General features: G+C 39.4%; 1 protein-coding gene across 1 annotated transcript in view; it reads right to left on the bottom strand.

The window, feature by feature from the left end:
• Nucleotides 1–12,709: 12,709 nt before the first annotated feature.
• Nucleotides 12,710–19,450, bottom strand: part of RP1 (RP1 axonemal microtubule associated) — a 333,216-nt gene continuing 326,475 nt past the window's right edge. Inside the window, exons 30-31 of the mRNA XM_057303012.2 lie at nucleotides 18,036–18,117; nucleotides 12,710–14,102 (exon numbers count right to left, since the gene is read on the bottom strand). Of these exons, the coding sequence (XP_057158995.2) occupies nucleotides 14,003–14,102; nucleotides 18,036–18,117 (182 nt within the window). The 3' untranslated portion in view covers nucleotides 12,710–14,002. The remainder of the gene's footprint in view (nucleotides 14,103–18,035; nucleotides 18,118–19,450) is intronic.

The following is a 19,450-nucleotide window of genomic DNA, read 5'->3' as shown; positions in this document are numbered from 1 at the left end:
AGAACATGAAACCATTTTCAAACTCTGTATGTGAACCTATGATTAGTAACAAGGTCCTTGCAGCTCCCATCAGCACCAAGGTTGATGGAGCATGTGTTACACTGTAATTGAGAATCTTAGACCATTCTAGAAAGGGCTCCTCAATCCCGAGTGCACTTCGTGATCACAGGCACAGACCCCGTAAGTCAGAATCTCTGCAAGCAGCTTGGTGTCGCCTCCGTTCAGAGTTCAGGGAGCTCAGAGCATAGCAAGTAACTGGGGCACACACCCCGGTGCAAAGAAGCAGGAGCTCTCATAGGAGGTGACACCACATTCTTTGTGATGCTTATTGAATGAAGGAATGATTGCGTGGATACATGAGGCCATACCTAGGGAGTGTGTACTAGGTGATGGCTAAGAAACGTCCTTTGCTGACGCTTCCCCATGGGACTTTTGTGTCTGAGATGCCAGGGTGTCATGAAGTGGTCATGGGTATCCTACTGACACGGCATTTCCAGACATCATAGCCTGCAAGAGCCAGGGCTATCTCTGCAGAACTCACACCCACCGGCAGTGACAGTGCATTTCTTCACTGATGACAATCCTTTTGAAGATCCAGACAACATGTGAGTGGTCAGTGTCAGGTCCCTCCAGAGGGAGAAACCCTGCACCAGCAACAGAGCCCCCATCTGCTGGGTTTTGTCCTGCTCTGAGTATGTGGACTGTGGCAGGAGAGTCTTGAGGGGAACTCTAACATTAAGTCAAGAACAACTCTGGAAGAAGTGAGTGACTTATTGTCTGAGACAGTATGGAACGTTTCCTGTCTCTTTTTGCACTGCCAGTGTTCAAAAGAATTTAGAGCAAAAGCTATTTTAAGCACTGTGGTTAAATTGATACAGCAACTCCTTTCATCAAATTAACTGGGAAATGTTACATGCCTTTGTGCTTAGGCACTCTGCAGCTCTGCTCTGCCTTGAACTTTCTAACATTGTGAAGCTTTGTTTTTCATACTTGTTCCAGGTTCAGGAAAGCACCTTTGGCAAGGACAAAAGTATCACAGCCTGACTCACATGGTTTTCCTTCACCTGTCTCCCCTTCCAAGTGTAGTAAATACACACACACACACACACACACACACACACACAGTGGTAAACTGGAAATCCCCCAAGCTGCACAATTTCCAAACCTCAGGAAACACAATGTAAATGTGCACACGCTGTCAACAGTAACATTTGCAAAAGGGGTAAATGATGTGACAGTGTCAGTCTCACCAACATGTTGCAGTGAAATTCCTAATTCAAAGGTTGCCAGGTGTCAGCCTGAGGACCAGTACCTGCCAGATTGCATGAGAGTCACCCAGGGTGCTTCTTGTACATCAACAAACAAACCAGCAAAAAGCTTCAGACTCCACCTCCAGAAAGTCTTGTGCATTAAGTCTACAAGAGGAATGGAGGTCTGCATCTTAAATAACTTTTCCAGGTCATTCTTATGAATAAGCACATTTGGAAATAATATCTTGATCAGAGTCATATAGGAAAGAAAACTTAGGCATTTTTGCAGACTCTTTTGTAAATGTATTCAGAAGTCGATGACGTGTTTCAGAAGGAATTTTAAAACCTTTTCATATGCAGGTCCTGATCACCTGCATTTAGAGACTACATAGAGCAACTAAAAGTTAATCTCCATTTAGTAAAACAAAACAAAAATGCCAGGCGATTAGAAACTAGAACTCTCAGTTTTAATGGGTATCTTTGGGCAAAGAATTTTATTTCTTATCATTTCCTTTCCTTTGCACTGGAAATGAAAATAAGAGGTTGGGGAACAAAAGTAAAGAGAAAGAGTCTTAAATATAAGTAACCTAAACCACAAAACTCAAGTGCTAATTGAGAGACTGAATTAAACAAAGAGACAATAAGCAGACTGTACATGACAATAGAGTTCTGACCCCCAAACTCTGCAGCAACCAACCCAGGAAGCCAAAACACAACTTCAGTAGCAACGGCCCCCAGCAGTCAAGATGAGATCAATATGATCAGATTCTGTTTTTTGCTCCCATTTGCACCTAAAGATTAACCAGAAAAAGCCAAATATGTACTCCTAACCAGTTACATAGGATGCCCCAGCTAGTTAGCCGCCTCCAGCTTCCCCAGGCCAACAGCCTCATCAAGGCACACCTGGAGCCTTCCCTCTTCTCCACCTTTCCACCCGTCTGCCAGCCTGTGAGTCTCTGCCAAAACACAAGCGACGGTAGCTGACTCCCTTGCTACAGCAAGGTCAGAAAAGATAGCATTTGCTTTTCTCATTTGGATAGGTTTTGTTTATTTCCACATAATCTTCAAAGTAATAAAACATAACAAGCAAAAGCCCATTACCCTGTTGTTTAAGGACTTCCATCCTAAAACAATGCCCATGCCAGCACACACACTCAAGGCTGGAGTTAAAGGAAGCAGATGAGAGGAGATGGGAGGGGGTCAGTGATTGAGGTCTGTAAGAGAGGGATGGCGTGCAGAAAACACTGCAGGGTGGAGGAAAAAGGAAGTAGGACCCAAGCAGGCTGAGCAAAGTGTTTGAATTAGTTGGAATCCTTTAATTAATTGCGGGAAAGAGTAACTAATGCTGCATTTTTTTTCTTTCTTTTTCTTTCTTTCTTTTTTTTTTTTTTTAAGACAGAAGCTCGCTCTGTCACCCAGGCTGGATTACAGTGGCGAGATCTTGGCTCACTGCAGCCTCCACCTCCTGGGGTCAAGCAATTCTCCCACCTCAGCCTCCTGAGTAGCTGGGATTACAGGCGCACGCCACCACACCCGGCCAATTTTTTATATTTTTTGTAGAAACAGGGTTTCACCATGTTGGCCAAGCTAGTCTCGAACTCCCAACCTCAAATGATCCACCCACCGTGGCCTCCCAAAGTCCTGGGATTACAGGTGTGAGCCACTGCACCCAACCTGAAAATCTTGAGTAACTGTAGGAAGGCAGTTGACAGGACTAGCTTGTGGGTGTGGAGCCAGTGTGGCAGGGTGGGAGGGACCCAGACGGCTCACTTGGCCCAAGGGCAGACATCTCAACAACAAACACTCTGGTTGTGGGGAAGAGGGGACCCTTTGTTGTGTGAGGCAAGAATACCATTTTTCAATCTCTTGCCATTGAAGATTTAAAGTCCGAGTATTAGGTTTGCTTGGGTCACAAGCCTTGCCCTCAGCCAAAAGGACGAGACAAGAAGAATAGAGTCCCTTGCATTAGGAGGAGCTGGTTTTTAAAAAGGAAAGTGGGGTGTTCTTAAGAGTGGGGAATGGGTGCTGGGCAGGCAAAATGCAGTAAACGCTAATAAAGGGCCCGTGGAATTCAATTTGACACATCATCCTCCAGCTATATCACTGAAATAAAAAAGCAGGGTTGGGGAGTGGATTTTTAAGTGTTAGGGAATCTATTGAAATGATTGTGTGATGCTTAAATTTGACCTTTCTCCAACAATCACCAATTTTATTGTTAAAATTAAAGGAGCCAGTAATCATTAATTCTAACAGGAGATTAGCAGTAAAATAAGTTACACAAGTAATGACAATGGGGAGACTGGTAGCAACATAACTTAGCCAGAAAGCTTACAAAAATGGACACTTTATAAGCCCACCCTGAGTCTTCCTTTCTCTATAGGGTAATCAGTGTAATATTCCTAATAGGTGCTTAATTTCTGGGAGTCAGAATGCATTTTCATGGGGTCCATGTGAGCTAGTTGCCCCTGATGAAACACCGCATTGAGCTTTGCCAGCCAAATGCCCAGGGTCAGAGCCCTCAGAGGACAGTGGTGAGCACTTTCGGTGTGCTCCAGCCACCACTGCTGGGACTGTCATTTCACCATACATTTCTAACTTCCTAAGTCTTTCTGAGAAGCCTGTCCCTTTCTATTAACTGACAGTGACACGGGGCTAAACAAGAGACTTCACAGATCTTTTTTCTAAGAGTATCTCACTGGACTAACACAGAATCACAAAAACTGCTGGTAGGAAAAGAAGCAAGCAAGATGAATTTCCCAAAATATTTCAATTTTCTCAGCTTTCCTATTAATCTTCATTACTCCTAAATTTTAATTTCCAGTAGCAAAACACAACTTTTTTGTGTCTGTACTGACCCAAGCATTGTGTTCCAGAAAACAAAGATGAATAAGATAAAAAGTCCTGCTCTCAAGAGAAAAATAGACTAATATAACGGGAACAGTTTTGAGCTGTTAATTCCTGACTTCTTTCATTTGTTCCTCCTCCATCTCCTCCTTTCAGGCAGGAGATCAGGCTAGGTCACTCTCTATCCTGATAATTTTGGTAAAGAGGAAGGTTGAGGCTCCCTGAACATCTGTCCCTTATGTGCATTGGTAGTTAAGATACTCCCCATTCATTTTCAATCATTTATTCATTGAACCATTCTTTTTTTAATTTTTAATGTTTGTGGATACACAGTAGGCATATATGTCTATGGGATACTTGAGATGCTTTGATACAGGCATGCAGTGCGTTATAATCACATCACAGAAAATGGGGTATCCATCCCCTCAAGCATTTATCCTTTGTGTTACAAACAATTCAATTATACTCTTTTAGTTATTTTTAAATGTACAATTAAATTATTATTGATTATAGCCACCCTATAAATAAATAAGCTACCAAATACTGGTCTTATTTATTCTATTTTTTTAACCCATCAACTATTTATTGTTAATTTTTTATATAGGTGATAAACTGAGTGATTCAAAACCATCGAATGGCACAAAAAGATTTATTTGTATTCTTGTCTTTCATTCTCTCTATTCCCATCCCTCCTCTACCACAGATAACCTATTTAAAAATTTTTTTCTTGTATGTCTTTCTATATTGTTTTTCTGTTTGTTAGATATAATATTAAGACAGAAATTTACATAAAACATATATGATGATAAACCAAATGTGGTCTATCCATACAATGGAATGTTATTCAGCCTTAGGAAGGAAATTCTCAACCATGCTACAACATGGATGAACCTTGAAGACATTATGCTTAATGAAAAAAGTCGCATGCAAAAGAACAAATACTGCATGATTCCATTTATATGAAATGTCCAGAATTAGGCAAATTAATGAAACAGAAAGTAGATCAGAGGTTACCAGGGGCTACAGGAAACAGGGGAGTGGGTAGACATTGTTCAATAGCCACAAAGCATTTGTTTGGGATGATGATAAGGTTCTGGAGATGGATGGTGGTGATGGTTACACAACACTGTGAATGGACTTAATGCCACTAAATTGTACACCTAAAAATGGCTACAATGCTAACTTCTATGTTATGCATATTTCACCACAAAAACACCTATGAAAGCATAAAGAATAATTATAAAATCAACACTCATGTAGCCATCAAAAAAAAGGTCAAATAAGGAACACTGTCAATTGCCTGGAAGGCCCGCCGTGGGCCACAGCCTTCTCTCGCAGTCACCACCATCTTCTTTACCTTTTTGGTAATAACTGTTGGGCCTTTAAAAATAGTTTAATGTATAATATATGTGTAAGAAAATATCATCTGTGAAATTTTTGCCTCCTTTTGACTTTTATATAAATGTAAATACACTCATATATTTGTGTTACTGGCTTATTTTATTCAACATTATACAATTATGATTTGTTATGAAATCTATCCATGTTATTGATGTATCTGTATTTCATTCAATTTTATGACTGTTTTATGGCCCAACACATACCCAATTTTTATGACGTTACATATATATCTGAAAAGAATGTGCATTGGCATTTGTCAGATGCAGAGTTTTACACATCCCTATTATGGCCTTTGTTAATCATGTCATTTAAATCTTCTATATTTTTAATACTTTTTTTCTTCCTTATTTTCCCAATTACCAAGAGAAGTACATATTTAAAATCTTCTTATACTATTATGTATGTAAAACAGGATGTATCTATTTTTACTTGTATGTATGCTTATTTTTGCATTATGTCATTTGAGCCTATATTACTAGTAACATTAATTTAAAATTATGTAATATCTTCCCGATGGATTAAACCTTTTCACCACACTTACACTTGTTTGAAAATTTTATTCTGTTCTTATTCTTTCAGTGGTTACCCTAGAAATTCAAACAAGCATACTAAATCAAATACCTCCATCCTCCTTTTAGATCATCCAGGGGCTTTAGAATACAGTGCTTCACTTACCCTCACCCAACTCACAGACTTATGTGTTATTTGTTGTTTCCTGTTTCAACTTTATCTCATGTTATTTTTAACAATATTTCAATGCAGCCAATGTTATCTTAGATGTGTCTACATATTTTCCACTTCCCATGATCATCATTCCTTCTTGCATCTCAGCCTTTCCATCCAGAGTCACTTTCTTCCTGCCCGAAGTACATGCTTTAGAATGTCCTTTAGTGAGGGACTAATAGCAAACTCTATCAGTTTGCTATTAAAAATTTTTGTGTCTGTGTTTGAAAGTATCTTCATTTAGGCCAGGCGCGGTGGCTCAGTAATCCCAGCACTTTGGGAGGCTGAGGCAGGTGGATCACCTGAGGTCGGGGGTTCGAGACCAGCCTGACCAACATGGAGAAACCCTGTCTCTACTAAACATACAAAATTAGCTGGGCATGGTGGTGCATGCCTGTAATCCCAGCTACTCAGGAAGGCTGAGGCAGGAGAATCGCTTGAACTCGGGAGGCAGAGGTTTTGGTGAACCGAGATCGCGCCATTGCACTCCAGCCTGGGCAACAAGAGCGAAACTCCGTCTCAAAAAAAAAAAAAAAAAGAAAGAAAAAGAAAATATCTTCATTTTGGGTCTCATTCTGGAAATATATTTTCCTTGGCTAGAAAATTTTAGGTTATTTTCATAATTTTTCAGTACCCTGAAGGTATTACTCCATTCCCTGGTTTTCTTTGTTGATCTTGTACATTCTGCTTCTTTGAAGGTAACTAGCTTTTCTCTCAGGCTGTTTGTTAAATATTCCGTACGTTTTTGATACTCAACAATTTTACTACATTGGCTCTGGATGTGGATATTTTTAATTGAATCCAGTTTGAAATGTATTGATCACCTGGAAATTGAAGAATCTGTGAAATGATATATTTCAACACTTCTGGAAACTTCTCCATCATACATATCATTTATTTATCTTTCTCTGCTACATTCTAGAAAATTCCTTCTAGTTTATATTCCAGTGAACAAATTTTCTTTTCAACTGAGCCTAATTTGCGTTAAACACATAAACCTAGATTTAAATTTTAAGTATTCTATTTTTTAATTTCCATAAGTCCCGTTTGGTTGTTTTTCTTTTCAATATGCTAGATTAATTTCATAGTTTTTTAGAGCAGAAGATATTTTTTAACCTGTTGAAGTAGTGCTACAGATGTTTTTATAATCTATATTGACATTTCCAATATCCAAAGGCTGTGTCAGATATGTGTTATTTCTGCAGATACTTACTACTGTTTTTTTGTTTTTATTTAAGGCTTAGCTTTGTTTTTACTGTGTACTGTTCCTTTTCCTTGGCAAATTATTTGTGGGAACTCTTTAACGATTAACGACCTCAAAGACACATTCCCTACTCCACCTTCCTCTACACAGTTTCCGCCTAATCTCAACCCTCCTCTCCATCAGGCTCCAGACATACATCTTTTCCAGCTGTTATCAATTAAAATATAGCTTTTGTACCTCCCGATAGGCCGCACTACCTTGGGAAGTGGACTTCTGCTGGCACTTTCTGAGATTTGCCACTGCTTGGCCCTTTAGCTTTTGTCTGTGTCAGTGGCTTTTGCAGGCCACACACTGTGTACCCGGGAGTTTGCAGGTGTTCACTAAGTCCTGCTTTCACTGAAATTGGAGACCATAGTGTGTCCAGAATTGGTAGGTTCTTGGTCTCACTGACTTCAAGAATAAAGCCATGGACCCTTGCAGTGAGTGTTACAGTTCTTAAAGATGGTGTGCCCGGAGTTTCTAACTTCTGATGGGTTTGTGGTCTCACTGACTTCAGGAGTGAAGCTGCAGACCTTCATGGTGTTACAGCTCATAAAGGCAGCGCAGACACAAAGAGTGAGCAGCAGTAAGACTGATTGCAAAGAGCAAAAGAACAAACCTTCCACAGCATGTAAGGGGACCCCAGCGGGTTGCCACGCTGTCTCAGGTGGCCTGCTTTTATGCCCTTATCTGGCCCCACCCACATCCTGCTGATTGGTCCATTTTACAGAGAGCTGATTGGTCCGTTTTGACAGAATTCTGATTGGTGCATTTACAAACATTTAGGAAGACACAGAGTGCTGATTGGTGCATTTACAAACCTCTAGCAAGACACAGAGTGCTGATTGGTGCATTTACAAACCTTTAGCCAGACACAGAGTGCTGATTGGTGCGTTTACAATCCTTTAGCTAGACACAAAAGTTCTCCAAGTCCCCTACCCAATTAGCAAGACACAGAGCACTAATTGGTGCATTTACAAACCTTCAGCTAGACACAGAGTGCTGATTGGTGCCTTCACAAACCTTTAGCTAGACAGAAAAGTTCTCCAGGTCCCCACCCGACCCAGAAGCCCAACTGGTGGGCGGGACTTTGCGGCACCTAGCCTGAGCATGCCTGCAGCCCAGAGGGAGCTCATCTCCTAATCCAGCCCAGCAGGCCCTTGCAGGCCATGGAGTGCGGGCCTGCCCAGCCCGCGCCCACCCGGAACCGCCACCGCCCGCCAGCGCCCGGCGGGCTCCCGCCGGTGCCTCTCCCTCCACACCTCCCAGCGAGCAGAGGGAGCCGGCTCCGGCCTCGGGCAGCCTCAGAGAGGGGGACCCCACAGGGCAGCGGCGGGCTGGAGAGCTCCTCCAGAGCGGCCAGAGCAGACCCCGAGGCCTAGGAGACGCTGAGAGCGAGGGAGGGCTGCTAGCACATTGTCACCTCTCAATAGGTTTTCCACTCTCTTTATTAATTTGAATAAGAACAGAAGGGGAAAGTTCTTTTGTCTGCCCTCATCATGTTCATACTAGAAACAACGTCCAGTCTTCTATAAAAATCTAAACACTTTAAAAAAAAACAATAACTTGTATTAGTTGTACTGATACAGGAGGAAAAACGGAGAGGGCTTTTGAGAAGCAACAGGGAAAAGAAAAGAGATTTTTATCGGCCAGACAAAAAGAGGTCTGTGAGCCCCAGAGCTGCGGGATCCCCGTGAGATATCTTGTCTTGAGTAAGGAGAGACCTGGAGAAGATGCACCCTTCCTCTTAGGGGAGGGCTGCAGAGCAGCCTAGAAAGGAGTGTCCTGAGGCACTTGGGTTCTCAGTCATGACAAAAAGTCTAGTACTGTGTGAGTGGTCCAGAGAGAAAACAGACTGTGGCAGGGACAATGATAGACTTGGAAGAAAAGCATTTTTCTCTCTAAACAGAGTATAAGCTTCTAGGATTCTCTTGCCCCTTAGAGAGGAGAATGTGCCTCAATTATGCTTGAAAATGAGGTGCACGCCTGTAATCCCAGCTACTTGAGAGGCTAGGCAGGAGAATCGCTTGAATCCCGGAGGCTGAGGTTGCAGTTGAGCCGAGATCGCGCCACTGCACTCCAGGCAGCCTGGGCAACAAAAGCGAAACCGAAACTCGGTCTCAAAAAAAAAAAAAAAAAAAAAAAAAGAAAAGAACAGGAATTTTCTACGAATCTGTGTGACAGAGATTAGGAGCTGAACATTAAGCTGACATACAGAAAACAAAAGAAGTAATATTTGTCGCACTTCTGAGTTTGTGAACTGAGATACATGACCACTATGTAAAATGCTAATTATAGTAAGAGGAGAAGGACAGGGTAATATGGAAACACAGAGGATGGGGGAGCCTTAGTTTTGACTGATTCAAAGAACATCAAGCATGGTCTTAGAAAATGAATAGGAATTTTCCAGGCAAGAAGGGAAGGCCCTTCCAAGCAAAGAAACCAACATGGGCAAAGGCCTAGGGAATGCTGTGTTTGTAAAGTTTCAATCAACTGATGTGAATAAGCTTGCAAATATTAATGTTGACCCTATAATCAAGTAATTGATATATTTATAAGCTTAGTAATCAGTTTAATTGCTACTCTTTAGTCATCCTCATAGAGGCCTGGAAACAGAAGCCCAAGGAAGTTGATGCTACAGTCTTAGGGCTTCACACCCTTTGTGGTAGAGAATCAAGATTAATTTCAGAACCCAGGGATCTTTTTCTAGTATACTCTATCCCACTGCCTGAAAGAATGAAAAGGAACCTCCATTTAAAAAACATTAGCTTACCTGGATGTGAAGGAGGGCCTACTTTGCAGTGTTTGTTTCTTCGCTTCTAAAAATAACTTAAAATATAACTGTTCAAAAGTATGATCAGCCCTGATGACTGCAGGATAAACCTAACTCTGGTGGGCTTTCTGGAGAGCCTCTCTCCTTATTAAAGAACAATTAGCTTAGCTGTCCAAGACATTATTTTACCCACAGCCACAAAGAAGCTACATCATCCTTTGCTATAACAAACACATAACTTAAATCTGCTTGCGAAGTTTATATGAAAACACATTAGCACCTGAAGGCCATCCATATCATCATTGCACCATTACGATAACTTGCTGGTTAAAATAGAGGATGCATCCATCAGATAAAAGTGTTCTTCGCTCCATCTTGCCTTTAACCCAGATACAAGCAAACCCATGAAGACACAGGGGTTGTGCTAGGCAATTGTAGTGCTCCATGAAATGGGCCACATTTTGTTTTCTGGTCTTTGTTTTTGCACTTGTCTACCATTCACCAGCATTTTTAAAGGATATGCATGTCAGGTTTATGGATGAGGGTTTTACATCATTCACTCCACAAGAAAAAACAAACGACATGACCAAAATGCCTCTTTTCACCCAACCTTTAACAATCTATTTGCTGCCTTTGTGCTATGCACTCTGTCAATAATTTTTTGCTGTCTCTGAAAACCTAGAAATAAATATAGCTTCACTGTTAGTTTTCCAGTTTTCAAGGAATAGCTATTATGTAAGGGGTTTGGACTGAGACAGTCCCAGAATGTGGACAATGTCTAAGAAATGAGCACTATAAGGATAAAATAAACAAGAATCCACATAAAATGGATCCAATTGGTATTTACATCACCTCCCCCCTCAAGAGAAGAATTGTAAATGTTCTGTTGGATAGAATTAGGAAATAGACAACTCCAATCTGAACTGTGGCAGGGTGGGGAGAAAGGGGCAGGATTACGTTTGGAATAAAACTGTATTGTTGCAGCAAAGTTTGTAAAAATAGAGGCACTGAGTGTAATTATCTGTGAATACTTATTCTGCACAAATATAAACTGAATTGGGAATCATTTAATATTTCAATCTCTAATAAGGTGTATTGTGTGGTAAGGCAAGAATGATTCATGTATTTAATAGACACAGAGCACTGACTATAAGCAGGCAGTATGCCAAGGACTGAATATACAAAGCTGAGCACAAGATCTCTCTCCTTCCATAGGGCCTGCAAGTTAGCAGAGAGCACCTGGTATGCCAAGGACTGAATATACAAAGCTGAGCACAAGATCTCTCTCCCTCCGCAGGGCCTGCGAGTTTGGAGGGCGCCTCGGCTCTGTTTGCAGCATGCACATTGTTCACTCAGGTCCCTGCTAGAACACTGGCCCCTCAGAGGGCAGGGAAAATGACTATGCTGTTTGCCAGTTTATTCCCAGTGTCTGGGAGATGCTTCACAAGCTTCTGCTTAGTAAATGGGTGTGTTTGTTCAGTATCCGCTTTGGGCAGGGCACCATGAAATAAATGTCATCAAGGGCAAGAAGTGATTCTCCAGGCTTCTGTGCAGCCTGGAGTGGTCCCCCTTATCCTTGGGGGATATGTTCCAAAACCCCTGGTGGATATCTGAAACCATGGATAGTATTGTACCCTATTTATATTATGCACAAATTTCTGTCTTTACAATTTAACAGATATTTGTTCTTACTATAGGTCTTAGCAACCTTAGCATTCAACTTCTTTTCTTTCCTTATTAAGACAAGAACTTTCACCTTTTCACTTAAAGGAAGCACTTTTCAGCTTCTCTTTGGCATATCCGAATTGCTAGAGTCACTACTCTTGCACTTTGGGGTCATTATTAGGTAAAATAAGGGTGACAAACACAAGTGCTGCAATACTAGGACTAAGTGATTCATGGATACTCGGGACAAAGAGAATATTCACATCCTGGATGGGACAGGGCACGATGGCATGAGATTACATCACACTGATTAGAATGGCATGCAACTGAAAATGAATGCATTGTTTACTTCTGACATTTTCCATTTAATATTTTCAGACTGTGGTTGACTTCTGGTAACTGAAACCTCAGAAAGCAAAACCACCAATAAGGGAGAACTATTGTACTTATTTTTCTTACCTGTAATATGGTCTGCTGGACACTTTAGAAAAAAAAAAGCTGTTTTTAACTTCAAATCACTGAAGCTGTATTCTTGATGTATTTTCATCCTCAGATGTAAAAATATACCATTTCTAAGGAATGGATTAGTTCTTGGTCATGGGTTAGTAAAAGGGAAACCATTATAACAACAGCATCTACTTACTGAATATTATTTACTAATAATGATCTGCCAGGCCAGAGTTAAGTTCTACACACACATACACACATGCACACACACACACACATATACACACACACCGTAATGGTGAAATGTGCCGACTACTAGATATTTATAAAATAATTTTAGGTAGTATATAGACTAACCTAAAATTTTTGTTAGACATAGATTTATTTTAATGTGTTTTAGGAAAAAATGTAATGACATATTAAATCAGTGATTTCATGGATATTTGGAATATGATTTAGGATGAGGCCAAGCTCTCTTCACCTCTAAATACACTGATTTAGACACAGTTCAAGGAAGAAAATATCAAGCATATACTAGTACAGGTACTATTGCAGACGACAAAAATCATGAAGGTGGTATGCAAGATTTGCCTCCTTGGCCCCTCTGCCTGATTTCACGGGATACTAAAAACAAGCAGGGAAGGCAGGAGGGCCAAGGTCACAGTGTGGACGTGCATGGGCTCTGAAGTCAGACTTCTAGGGTCACATCCCAGCTCTCCTGCTCGTTCCACTCTCTAAGCTTGGGCAGGTCACTTGGCTTTTCCATGTGTCGGTTTCCTCATCTGCAAAATGTGGGTGATGATAGCATCTACCTCACAGGGGCAAAATAGAGATTCAAAGACAGGTGTCTTTGATATCAAAAGCTACATCCTGACCTCTCCGGGGCTGGCAAATGAGTTTTAGCTTATGTGCCAAATTAACGGATTAGAAGAAGGCAACTGTGGCACCAAGTTGACAAGTATTTGAGGCTTCATGAGAAAAAGTGACCGATGGATGTGAGATATCTGTCCTGCGCTCTGCTGCTCTCTGCCTGCAGGCCTCTGTCACCAGCTCGAAGCTCAAACTGCAAGTGGACCCACAGGACGTGCACTGGGAACACACGGTAACCCAATTGGTTGGGTTCTTTCTACATTTTCTTATTGATTTTACCACTAATTCTGAGAGAGACATACCATTGTCTAACAATAAAACTTCCACTTTAAAATTAACATAGGTTGCATAAAAGTGTTTTTCATGCATCAAATGTTATTAGGTACCTCTTCAGTTATTTTCTACAAAGACTACTTATTTAGACATTTCAGTAACCTTAGCAGTAAGTCATATTTTCTGAAAGAAAAAGGAAAAGAAAGAAGGGAGAGGAGGGAGGGGAAGTGGGGGGAGGAAGGGAAAGAAAAGGTGAAGGAAGAGGAGGGGGAGGAGGTGAGCAACAGCAGTATGGGTACCCCAGATACCAGGGGCTGATCTTGGTCAGCTGTTGGCCGAGGCTGTCAGTGCATCCTCCCAATTTTGGAAGTTCTCAGAAACAATGAGTGGGTCCAACACAAACTGACCCTCCCCAGGTGTTTGCTCCAGCCCAAGCAAAAGACAAATGCACTATCACAATCAGATCAATAGCCTTTTGAAGCATATTGGAGCGACAGGCCCAAGTGGGCCCTTTCAGGAGATGGTAGACCCAGTCTCTCCTCCTGCACTGGGACTACTTTCTGCGAGCAATTCCCGCTGGGTCTTGCCATCATCTTGGTACTCATCTAGCCATCTGCCATGCAAAAAAAAGAAGATAATTAATATGAGAGAGCATTGAAAGAAGGCTCATTAGTTAGAAAGGAAAAAAAAAACATATGGAAAGAATTTAAAGAGGCCTTTAGAGAGATCAGAATTTTAAAAAAGGATTTAAGATTTTAAGCCACACCAGATTATTTAGCAGTCCAGCTTCGGCAAGCTTTTTTCCTACACTCAAGTTGCAAAGTCATATTGGTTCACTCTAAAATTTTGGCTTTTAGAAAAGTCCTCTGGTAACATTACAAATATTCTAACATAGTCAAAATTTCTCACTTGGAGTTTCCTTAGTGGTAGCTGTTATTTCTCTCCTGTCATGTGACTGGCAGGTATACACAGTGGCTAAACCCTCAGACTCTAGGACAGCACTCTTCAAGAGAACTAGAATACAAACCATATATGGAAAGAAGTAAAAAGAAGGTAAAATTAATATTTTGAATTTTCATAAATTCAAAAGATTATTATTTCAACATGTAATCAGTATAAAAATTATATCACATTCTTCTTTATTCTCCATTCTTGAAATCTGGAATGTATCTTATACCTACATTGGAAGAGCCACAGTTCAGTAGACATATGTGGCTTGTGGCTCCCGTGTGAGATAGTACAGTCCTAGAGTCAAATATATTTTGATCTCAATCCTGACTCCACCGATTATTAATATATTCAGGCAAAAAATTTACTATCTTTATATTTCAAAGACAATTTGCTTGTCTTTGAAATATAAATATCACAGAGTCTACCTGTAGGCTGGCTGTGGGGATCAAATGAGTATCTGTATGCATTTCTGGCTTTACCATGAAGCCTATTCCTTGGAAAGCATTCAGTAAATGCTAGTGATGGGTATTCTTCTGATTTTTCTCTACAGCAATACAACAGATGGGTGCAGAAATCTTAGAGGCTCCCACAACACAAAATGTAACCCCTCTATATCTTGGTTATTTTGAAACTCCACAAATAAAGTTATAAATAACCTCCTTCTCGGAGACCTTTTCTTTTCCCATAATTAGAAGGGGACTTGCATTTAAGTAGTTGATAATCTATACTGGGGAAGACAGTAAAGCTTATGTCATCTAAATGCTCCAAACACTCCAGAAAGTAGAACTTTCTGACAAAACAATTTTATAGCAAACTTGATATCTTGTGCAGGGAATTCTTCAGTAGAAGATAATTCACAAAATCATAGTTATATCATAGAAACAACAGATTGATAGACACTAAATTAAAACTTTCCAGAGGGCCAAGGAACCAAGAGCCCCTGCTTTCTGACTAATGGGTCTGAGGTGTGCATGCCATTAATCTCATTAGGTCACAGTTTGCTCATCTGTCAAACAAACCATGAAACTAAATGTTATCTATGGTTTCTTCCACTTCTGATGGAATAGCAAGATAATTTTTTAATATTTATTTAACCCTGGGTCCTCAGAGAGAAAAGGCAAGGAAAACAGTTTATATTGCTATAGTTAAGTTAATGATAACAGGCAATGATACACCTGTGTGCATATCATTCCATATGATAGTATAATACAACAAAACATCTTAAATATTTTCATCTGCATCATTTTGTTCCTGTAAGTCCAATTTCTAGGGTTTGTGATTATTATAAAATGTAGAAATAAGTCACCTTCATGATTTCTACTCCTTTGCATTGCCAGTAAAATTAATTTTGGCTTGGATGAGAATGTGACCATTATCACCTGCCCTGGATGCCTTTTGACTTTGCTAAATGTGGCACTTCTAGAAAAGTAATAATCTTATATTTACTACTTACATTATTTCATTGGTACCATCACATTCAGAGCAATAAACTACACTGTAAAATATTAAACACAGCTTCATATGATACCAAATATCTAGATGTGATATAAAACCAAATGTTGTATATATACTGGCCAATATGGTAGTCACTAACCATCTGTGTCTATTCAGCACTTGAAATGTAGCTAGTACAACCAAGCAACTGAATTTTTATTTGATTTGATTTGATTAATTTAAATTTAATTAGCCATATGTGACTAGTGGCTACCATATTGGACTGTGCAGATACAATATTTAAAAAGTAAAACTTAGTCAATTATTTGAGAGTTCTAAATACTAGACACATGATCAAGAAACAAAGGTGTGTTTTCTCCCTTCATTTGCATGTGTAGTATCATGTCTAAAAATTTCTTTAAAATTGTTTCTGTGACAACAACATTTACCATCATGGAGCCTCTAATAATTGCAGGACACTTTTGTAGGTACTTTATATACATTGTCTGAAATCCTCAAACAACCCTGCAAAATAGGTGTCATTACTGCCATTTTACATAAGAATAAACTGAGGCTCCCAGAGCTAGTAAGTAATGCCGTTGTAATCCAAATCTGGTGCTAAAAAACTTCAATCTTTGCCCCTTCTATTCCCTATTCACTAAGATTTCTTGCAAAAATAAAAATACAAGGTCTCTTCCTAGAGCTTGAATTTCATAAAATGGCAATAGCTACTACTACATGCACTTTAAATGGAAGTGCATTGAGAAAAGAAACAAACAGATGATCAGAGAAGTGCTACACATTTTGTTCATACAAAATGCAACTCCTTATTAAGTTTCAAAGGAATGACTATTTCCTAGAATCGAAACTATAGTAAGGTAAAATCCAGTCAGTCAACCAATGTGCATCTCTGCATATCTGAAGAGTGTCCCTCACTTTAGGGAATAGTGATGCTGAGCCACCTACTAAACTCAGAGCACACTCAGCTCTCCAGCTTCATGTAGCGTTACATCTCTCCTCCCTTATTGAGCATCAATTGGAAGTTCTTTGAAGACAAGAACTCTACTTTTTTATCTCTAAATCTCTAGGATTTGGTATAGTACCTAACACCTAGCAGGCAGGCAATATTTTTGCATAAATAAATGGATGGATAAATTAACATATTAAATGGATGGATAAATTAATAGATACAATGCATGAGTTCTCTAGATTCAAGAAACATGCAATCACATAGACATAGCACCTTGACACCCAGGTCTTCACAGCATATATAAGCCTCTCTCATTGCCCTCATGTCGTTAACATTTCCCATGTTCCCATGTGGGGACCATAGGTCCTTGCCGACAGAAACTGGATTGCCTTATTGCTGGATCTCCATTATCTATCCCACTTCTTGATATGGTGGGTGGTCAATTACTACTTGCATAATGACTGATCAAATGGATCAACATATTCTGTAGATTGGTTAATAATGGAGGGAACTTAACTACATAATTTCTATGTTTAGTGCATTTTGTTTTAAGGTGCATTTGATATTCTACTTATTATAACTCTATAAAGTAGGTAGAGAAGATTTAATCATTCTCATAAAACTTTGAAACTGAGAATCAGAAGTTTAAGAGATTCACCTATGACCACCCGGCCAAGGAATTACAGTTACCCCTGCCACTTAAGTCTCCTGTTATATTACAGCTACGCCACATTAGTACAATGCATTAGAGTTCACAGTTCACATATATAACATCATTTGAGTTTAAATGATTCAAATGAACTAGGGGAAGCAGGTATTATTGCCATCTTCCACATGAGGACATTGAACCTCAGAGAAGTTAAGAGTGGTACCCAAGTTCACAGTACTAGCAGGGAGCTTAGCATGTGTTTTAGAAACAGAAAGAAGAACCTGTTTTCTAAGTCCTAATCCAATTTCTTTCCATTTCACCATACTTTTTTCAGAAGAGAAAAATGTTAGAGATTACAAAAGAAGAGAGAATTACTAGTGCTGATAAAGGACAGCTTCTTGAGGAGAGAAGGCCTTCAGCTCTGGTTTTCAGGGAGGGAATGATGTTGTCCAACAGCTGGGATGAGGCATGCTGGAGGACACAGGTGGAATAAATTAGACAAAGAGAGCATAATTTTGCATAATAATGCATTAAGAGCATACCTGTTGCATAGAAACAGCACCTCTTCACTGCTGTCTTCATCTTCAGACTTAACAACAACACTCCCAAGAAACCATCCATTACCTGTGTCAGTTGACAAAGGAGATTTATTTAACTCTTTAGCTTAAAAATACCAGCATTGTGATTTTATTCATAGGTCCTCCAAATGTTCCTTTTTAAGTACACACGTCAAGGTACAAAAATATGCACATGCAAATTATGCCCGTAGAGAAATGAAAATGTGAGTGAGCAACCTAATTACTCAGAGTACTAGAAGCAGAGGACAAGAGAAGATAGGGACCCAAACTCTCTATAAAATTTAAAAAAAAATTATTTAAAAACACATGAGCCAAGAATAAAGAGAGAAGTAAATTCACATAAATGCATTTCAGTTATGTTAAGTCATAGAAGATTTATAAGTTTAAATAGTAATGGAAAGTCACAATCAATCATCATTCTTAATAGTGAAAATTTAGAAGTTATTGATTACTGTACTTGTCAATACAATTAAAGAAAGAAAAAATGAAAGTAAGGAAAGAAGGGAGAGAGAGAAGGAGGGAAGAAGGGAGGAAGGAGAGGAGGGAAAGAAGAAAGGAAAAGGAAAACTGATAAGTATAGAAAAAAGAAACAGAATTGTCATTATTCACAGAAGATATGACTTAACTTAAAAACCCAAAGAAATCACAGAATATAGAATTAAGAGTGATGAGAAAAATTGTTAGAAATATAATTAATACATAAAAATCCAGTGTATTTCTATTAACCAGAGAGAAAAGGTTAAAAAGCATAATTTAATAAAAGTTACAATGTTGAATTGCTATAAAAATTTAAGAATTTGGGAGTAAATTTAAAATCAGATATAGTATAATTTATAGAAAAATCATCTAAATGTAGGAAATGACAGCAAAAAAATCCATAAATAAATGGAGAACTATCTCATATTGGTAAGTAGGAAGATATCATAAAGATGTCAGTTCCTCATAAACTAATTCAAAACCTCAATGTAATTAAATCAAATTCACCATAGTGTTTTACATGAAAATCCAGAAGCTGGTAATAAAATTCATGTGGATGATAAAAGCCCAAGAATATCATAAGCACTTCTGATCTTGAGTAAGGGAGGGGAATCACCCTACCACTTATCAACATTTATTGTAAATCTATACCAATCAAGGCAATGTGGAATTGGGGCTGGCATAGATAAATTGACTATGGGACAGAAAATGAATTCAGAATTAAGCTTTCCCCTTCACACAAACTTGATACAGGCAGTGCTGCTCTGCACAATAGTGTGGAACCATAACAAGAACTGCAAGCTGAAACTATGCAAGCCATCTTAATAATCAACAGGGAAAAATTATGACTGCTTGATGATCTGTAAACATTTTTTCAAAACATCAAAAAATCTTTACTGTGA

Source organism: Pan paniscus, chromosome 7 (assembly GCF_029289425.2).
Source record: "Pan paniscus chromosome 7, NHGRI_mPanPan1-v2.0_pri, whole genome shotgun sequence".
NCBI classification, from domain to species: Eukaryota; Metazoa; Chordata; class Mammalia; order Primates; family Hominidae; genus Pan; species Pan paniscus.
The sequence above is the reverse complement of the archived record's forward strand: the minus strand, read 5'-3'. Positions and strand labels throughout refer to the sequence as shown.